At 32.8% G+C, this 8,222-nt stretch overlaps 1 protein-coding gene across 1 annotated transcript; it reads right to left on the reverse strand.

Annotated features, from left to right (window-relative positions):
* Nucleotides 1-5,090: 5,090 nt before the first annotated feature.
* On the reverse strand, nucleotides 5,091-6,088 carry LOC141572461 (olfactory receptor 5T2-like). The gene has a single exon (XM_074337159.2). The coding sequence runs from the start codon at nucleotides 6,039-6,041 to the stop codon at nucleotides 5,091-5,093; it is 951 nt and encodes a 316-aa protein (XP_074193260.2). The 5' UTR covers nucleotides 6,042-6,088.
* Between the last annotated feature and the right edge of the window lie 2,134 nt (nucleotides 6,089-8,222).

Here is an 8,222-nt window from a genome sequence, read left to right on the forward strand (position 1 = left end):
CCATGAATTTTCAAGTAGAAGCAGTTAGGACATATTTATTGATGCTACCAGCAAGTATATTGTTAAATACCTGTGGGACTCGTTGGAGAGAAAAAGATGGTATTTTTAAGCATTTGAGAACATGGTCATTGGGCCAAAATCAAGACAGCAGAAGCATACTAAATCAAATATAAGGTGTGAAATAAAAGGAAATGGACATTCTAAAATATTATAAAATTATTGATGAAGGCATTTTTTAGGGATACTATGAAAACTAGGAGGAACCCAGATGTCTTCAAATATGTTTTACTTAAGCTATAAATTCATAAGGTGAATTTTCTCAATAGTTTTAGGCTATAGTATAAAAGGACAACAAAATTTAACTTCTTAGATCTAGCAAGACCTTATTTATATACAAAGATAGTTTTTCCAACGATCACTGAAAGACCATAAGCCAAGAAAAAATTTTCCTGAAATTTTCCTCACCTGCTTCTGCACTTTGTGATAACCTTGTTTCTGATAAGACTTTTTGCTTTTTAAAATTAAACCAGTAATGCTAAGCAAGTAAGTCAGGCAGAAAAAGTTGAGAACCATATGATTTCACTCATATGTGGGATATAAACTGAAAGCAACAAATGAACAAGACAAACAAATACAAACTCATAGACACAGACAACAGTTTAGTGGTAACCAGTGGGTAAGGGGGGAGGGAGAGAAAGAAGAGGGTTAAAGAGAGTCAAATATTTGGAGATGGAAGGAGAACTGACACGGTGGTGAACACACAATGCAATATATAGATGACGTATTATAGGATTGTACACTTGAAATCTATGTAATTTTACTAACCATTGTCATCCCAATAAATTTAATTAAAAAATTAAACCTGTCATTTAATCTAATTTTATGTCATTTGAGTAAATGTTGTCTCTTTGTTTAAATTTATAACCAGCCTGGAGATATGAGTTTGATTTTGTTGCTATTAAACGCCTTTGTTAGCAGTGCAATGCTGATAATAATCTATATCTATGTATCTATATCTATTTCTGTATCTATATCTCTATCAATCTGTCTCTTTCCTTATACAGTTTGTATGATAAGATTAAGGTATTAAAGTGTTGGATTTTACTTTAATTCACCGTGGTCAAATAATACTGGATTAATATCTATTACATATTTAAATGTTCCAATTTGTTTAAGTTCTTTGTCAGGGGAAAGCAACAGGATAATAAAAACATATTATGTAGAGAAATATGGAATTGAAAGGGTCAGTGTGCACATTATATTTGCCTCTTATTGTTGAAAAAATGTCATGAAGAAAGGAAAGAAGGGGTTAGATTTGTCTTACAGGGTTTGAAGGAATACAATTGTAAGAATTTTGAAATTTTTGAACTAAATGCATTTGAAAAGCAAAGAAATGTATCTGGACTACTTAGAAGCTGTATAAAAACATGTTTTGAGGCAATGTAATGAGGTTTTACAATATATAATATCCCAAGATTGAGAGAGATGAAAAGAAGATAAAGATTACCCGGAAGATTCAAGCCAAAGATGCACAACTTGGTGAGACTTTGAAGGGAGCAGTTGGAGCATCGGATGGTTATGTGTGTTAGCCGCCAAGGGTCATTCCTAAATTGGCTTTCTGCTGATGACTATTACATACACTATAACTTATGAATTTCGAAGGGCTGATAATGACGTCTTTTGACACCAGGTTCTTTTTTCAGCATCATAGGAATTTATAATTGAATAGGACCTTGTAATCTGTTCTTCTGATGACAAAACCAAGCACTGAAGAGAGGGGGGAAAAGGCTATACATTATATATATATTAATTAGGCCTCATTAGTCCTTGGGTAATTAGTGGCATTTGCAATTTCAGTCCAGTTCTCTTTTTACTGCACATGGTATAACAAAGTAATATGTTTCATAAGTTAGCTAAGATAACCAAGAAAGCCTGAGTGACAGATACATTTATACTTTATTAGACATCTGATCATTTTATATCTCACCCAAGAAAAATAGTTTCCTTTATCCTGTATGTGCTTCACATTTCTCAACCTCACCATTTTAAACTAATCCCACCACTGTCCCTGCACTCAATTTCTATTCTTACACTATTTTCTACTGGATAAAAGTGTTTTGATACACTCAGTCACACAATGCAAAGACATAGCAAGTGAGTCTAGGTTCATCTCTCTTACTTTACCCAAATATTTATTGGATAACTTATTGTTGATTCTGTTTCCCAAAGACCCTTAAAATAAGTTTTCTCTTCTTTCTTCATCATCACTGCTGCTGTCTCTGTTCAGGCCCCCATGTTCTCTAATCCGAACTGTTGATACAGCCTCCTAACTTCTTACCTTCCAGCCTGTCTAGTTCCCTTTAATGTATCACCATTTTTACGGTCATAACGCTTTCCTTACTGCTATATATTTTCTCTCCTTTTAATAAGTCCAAATTCCTTGGACTGCTTATACAGTTTCAATTTTGTATCTACTCCTGTTGCCACTCCATTCCCCAACCCCATACTTTAGATTCCCTATGTAATAAATGGCTTACTTCCTTCAATTCACCCTGACTTAAATTCTTTTCTTCTTGTCCCTGCATATGTCTGTCATCTTGTTTAGAAAATTTTCCCTATAATACAATAATCATTCTCAAAGACCAAGAATATGAATTCCCACCTCTCTAAAGATTTTCTTGATAATTTCCTTGAGAAAAGTGGATTCTTTCCTCCATTGTTTTATCGTTAGACATTGCAGTGTAAAAATGGATTGTAAATTTTTGTTTTCACTTCTTACTCCTCTTCTGGGCTGCATCTTATTCAACTTCATAGTTCTCAATAAAATATTTCAGCTTTCTTTTCATATTTCTTTTTATTCATAGTTAAGAAAACATTTGTTTGACCTGATTATATAGAGTCCACTAAAATAGTCAAACAAGATGCAGAAAATTGCTATGTAGATGAATTTGGTGATTGCCAAACCTCAATGAGAGCCTACACCATGTTTTCCTTGTGATGTCAAAATATTTATCAGCTGATGAACACCTCTAGAGGAAAGTTAGTTACTGGGCACAGGTCAATGCATGATACAGGGAATATGGGTTTTATCTAAGGCTAGTCTAACACTGATCATGATATACAATGGAATTTTGGTCATAAAATGAGGATTAGATATTGAATATACAGTATAATTATGCAAATGTATAGGTACACAGATAAGCATATGTACAAAGTAAAATGATAGGAAGAAATTCATCAAAATGTTATAACATTTTGGACATATTTTCATTTTATTCCTTGAACTCTGTTGCCTTCTATTTTTTCTAATAAACATATTTTACGATATGATCACATTTTTAAATATAAAAATTTTTCATTGTGAAAAATGAATTATTTAATCTCAGACGGTTTCAGTCACAGAGTAATTAAGTGTGACTCTAGAAATAGCTTCGCCACCAACGCAATAAAAAATTTAGAGGATCGCAGAAGAAGACCAAACCAGGCTCTTCATTGTATGGCTTCTAAAGGAAAAAGCAACTGTTTCCTCAAAACCTAACATAGCTGCATTTATTTTGTCCTTGAACATTTGACCTTGGAAAATATGCCAAGCAATCTTCCTTGGAATCTGGTCCCCAAGGATGATCAACTGTTGCATTATCACCAATCCCCAGTACATGGAGTGCCCTGGAATTATCAGCATGAGAGACAATTATATTCTGCTCCATTTATAGTCACAGAAACTCTCTGATATTACTTTTAGACAAAACTTCCTGGCACATTTTACCAAAACCCTAACAAAAAAATTATTTTTTAATTTATTTTTACCTCAAAATAAACCAGGATGAATGCACAAAATGTACACTGAATTTATCTTGAAGAATATAAATATTATATTACAGAAATTTTCAACTCAAATGGTTTTCATATTTTATTTCTGAGAAAAACTTGAGGTTGACAACTTTCTAGACAAATACTATTGAAAGAAATTTTGTTTGTTTGTTTGTTTTTCACCAACTTTGGCTCTTAGTAAGTATTATTCTCAAAATTAGAGGGTTTTAGTTAGTATCAAATAGAATGGCAACATTTTCAGAAGAGAATGCATACACATTATCCCTTAGACCTTACCCTAAGTAAAGCCAGGATTTGTGAAACTGGAAACATAGAGTTGATGGCATTAAAGTCTGCAAGCAATGTACATATTTTAGAAATATATTTTTGAAAGTATTTTAATTTTGAATGCACATATTAGGAAAACATATATTTTGGAAATTAATACTAATATGTGGTAAATAATGTAAATACACCCTACTAAAGTCCCCTAAGTTTGAAATTTATTTGTCATTAGTATTAAATAATATTCAAAACAAAAGGACAATAAATGATGCATTAAAATCTATCTTGGTAGAATCACAGAATCAACATTCAATAGCTTTGGTTCTGAATTAGTTACTTAAACTGTGCCCTTTTTCTTATCCAAAAAATGTAGCTAATAGTAACACCTATGGAATAATATTCTCATGTGAAGTAAATACATTAATAAAGGGAAGCAATTAGAACAGTGTTAGACTCATTCTAATTTTGCAGTATGTTAGGTTTTATTAGTATTATTTCATGCCCAAAGGTCAATTCATGTCTACTACTATATTTGACAAGCAAATTAGTTATTATCCCACCATAACCTGTAAACCACTCATTATTATCAATTTCTAAAAATATTAAACTAATAAAAGTATACCAGGTTGTTTATATAAATGGTGTCATATACTACATACTTGTATACACAAACCTTTTCTTGAGTCATTCCATTGATAAGTATCAATTTTATTTCTCAACAATTTAAAACAGTTGAACACAATGGATAGAAGGAATAACACAAATGTACCTGACTCATCCTTATGGGATTAACAGATTCTGAAGATCCAAACTAATACAATCAATATCACCATATATTACATGTATGTATATATGTGTGTGTGAGAGAGTGAAGTAAGAAGCAAATGGATGACAGGTTTTGTTTTTTTTGCATACATGGAAACTGCACAGGTGGAGGTAAGACTTTTTGATATGGAGACTATGTACATCATTATTAATTTATTTCAATTTAATGGTTAGTGTGAAAAATATACTTTATTGATCCACCCATTTTTACCAAACACTCTTTTCATTGCCTCTTTTACATCTTTGTTCCTCAAACTGTAGATGATGGGATTCAGCGCGGGAATCACAATGGAGTAAAATGTCGACACTATCATGTCGTGGTCCAAAGCGTAGCTGGAACTTGGTCTCACATACATGAAGAGGATGGTTCCATGGTAAATGGACACTCCAGTTAGGTGAGAGCCACATGTAGAAAAGACTTTTCTCCTCCCCTCAGCAGAACGCATCCTCAGAATGGCCGACAGAATGAAACCATAGGAGATCAGGACGATCAGGATAGTGACTATCTCAATAGAGCCCACAAAGCAGAAGAGGAGAAGCTGGTTTGTGTGCGTGTCAGAGCAAGAGATAGCAAGGAGAGGAGGGATGTCACAAAAGACATGTCTGATTTCATTGGATGCACAGAAGGAGAGGCTAAATGTAGCCACTGTGTGTATGGAAGCGTGCAAAATGCCACCAACATAGGAGGCGATGATGAGCGGCACGTAGACTCTGGGTGACATGCTAACTGAGTACAGGAGAGGGTTGTAGATTGCTACATAGCGATCATATGCCATTGCAGCCAAGAGAAAACACTCTGTGGTCCCAAAAGTAACAGCGAGAAACATCTGTGTTGCACATCCAAGGAGTGAAATTGTTTTATTCTTTGACATAAAATCTGCTAACATATTGGGGGTAATTACTGAGGAAAAGCAGGCATCCACAGATGATAACACACTCAGAAAACAGTACATGGGGTTGTGAAGCCGAGAATCCCCAATGACCAATACAACCATTCCTAAATTTCCTATCAGAGTAAACAGGTAAACTGCTAGGAACAGGAGGAATAACATGAAGTGCAGTTCAAGCTTGTCTGTGAAGCCCGTCAGTACAAATATAGTAACTTCAGTGACATTCTTCATGTTGACACCCCATGAAGAAACTTGAAGGTATTCATAAAATTATAATTCATATTGCTATGATAAAAAAGGAATATTGTAACTCAGGGAAAGTGAACTATGTCTTCATGTTTATTTCTTGTCAATGCATAATTTCCCAGCAGCAGTTCCGGAGTCACTGACAAGACAGTGGGTCAAAGATTGATGACACTCACTACAGAATCAAATGGAAGATTTAGGTTTTAACTCACTGGCTCAATTCATGTCATTTATAAAATCATCAAGTCAAATGGTTAATTACCCACTGAATTCTATTAGCTATTTTCCTATTAAGTCACATTAAAACACAAATGAACAGCTAAAACAATTCCTTATGTAATTATGACATTCATATTTATCTCAAAACAATAAAATAAATATTGAAGGGCAAAATATATTAAAGTTAAACCTTTAAAATAACTTTAAATGTGTAGAATGTGTTGAATTAAGTTTGTTTGACAGACTAACAACCTAATGAATTGTATGTAATATTTTATGACTCATTCTCTCTAAAATTTTCCAACTCCATTAAGGCATTCTGAAAAGGAATAAGCGATATTTATTTTGAAGAACATGGATCATGAGTGAATATAAAATTGTATGACAGTTTATGTTTCATTCAATTTGTTTTCAAATACTTAGCATTATATTGTACTTTTGGGGTAAATATTTGGTCATTTGTATTGTTTTTGGAAATCTAAATTCTCAATAATCTATGTGGTTTTCTACTCAAAATTCTGTGGTGAAAATGGGAGAATAATAAGAAGTATAATTTTTTTCAGAGTATTACACTTGGTTATATATTGTTGATTTTGGATCCAGTGGAATAACAACTAGGTAACTATTACCTAAAATTAACAATTAAATAACTTTATAAAGATCAGTAATTAAAAATATAACAGCAAAAAAAAAAATCATTGCACTTAGACATAAAACTTGATGTTTAAGAGTAAAAACCCAGCAATAAATCAGAAGTTATAGAAAAAAATCTTTCCTGAATAGCCCTATGGTTAATCAAATTAGGAGTCAAAACCTTAACCCGAATCTGAATGTGAATTTCCATTATTAGTCCATAATATAACAGGATAGATTTTATTCAAGTTATTTATTTCATTTTTATATGTCCACCCATAGAAAATTGAGTCAGTGTCAAGGGCACACAATCTGCTGCAAATAATATTCTGTATGTTTTTTTAAATTCTCATGCAAGTCAAGGTCCAGTTTCAGCATATTAACATGATCCCATCAGTTAAAGAGAGAGCCATTTGGATTAGAAATAGTGATAGAAGGAGGAGAAAGCAAATACCAACAATCTTCTGGAAAAGACAAACTCAGGATTACCTAGAAGATTTGTCAATATCAGGAGTAAACAGTTTCATAGACTGATTAGGAAAATTTAAGTCAGAGAAAACAAGAACTACTTATATGAGACATCAGAGAAAGCAGAATTTAGCTTGAATCCTATGTATTGGAAATAAAAATTAAAACAAAATGAATTAAGTTTTGCAAACCACTTACTCTAATTAACTGAGTATTTTGAGCAGCTTTAACACAATGAAATACTTGTGAATATATCATTTTATCAAAAAATTCTTAATAAATTGATTGGAAAACCCCCAAATACTTTTTTTTTTTTTTAATTTTAAACTTGTCATGGGGAAGGATGACATGAAAAGGGAGGTCCAGAGAAAATTTATGTAGATGAGATCAAAACAGAAATGGTAGGAATAAAAAAAAATGTTATTTCTGTTAGAGGGCCGTAACTAAATCAATATTGGTACATATTGAGAGGATTCAGAGTTATTAAGAGAAAATGACTATGATTCTTGAAGAATTGAATCATATAGAATCAACTTTTATAATTAATGTAAACCCACTTCCAAAAACATAACTTTAATAAGGACAAAATACTCCAAAAATCTTGAACTCAATATTGAAACATTAAGTTTGCAAAGGAGGAGAGAACTTACAGTAGCCACTTACTGAGCTGTATGAATGGACTTTTGCACACATTGCTTTATTTCACCCTTATAGCTACTCTCACAGCTAAGTGCCAGAGCCAAGATTCAGTCCTGGGTCTCCCTCACGGTGCATGTATTTTCACCCCTTTTTACTGCCTTTTATTATACAATGGCTTCATTCTGCAACTGACTTCCTTCCTTACCA

This window comes from Rhinolophus sinicus, chromosome 14 (genome assembly GCF_057876585.1).
Source record: "Rhinolophus sinicus isolate RSI-liver-muscle chromosome 14, RSI-T2T, whole genome shotgun sequence".
In the NCBI taxonomy this organism is placed as follows: domain Eukaryota; kingdom Metazoa; phylum Chordata; class Mammalia; order Chiroptera; family Rhinolophidae; genus Rhinolophus; species Rhinolophus sinicus.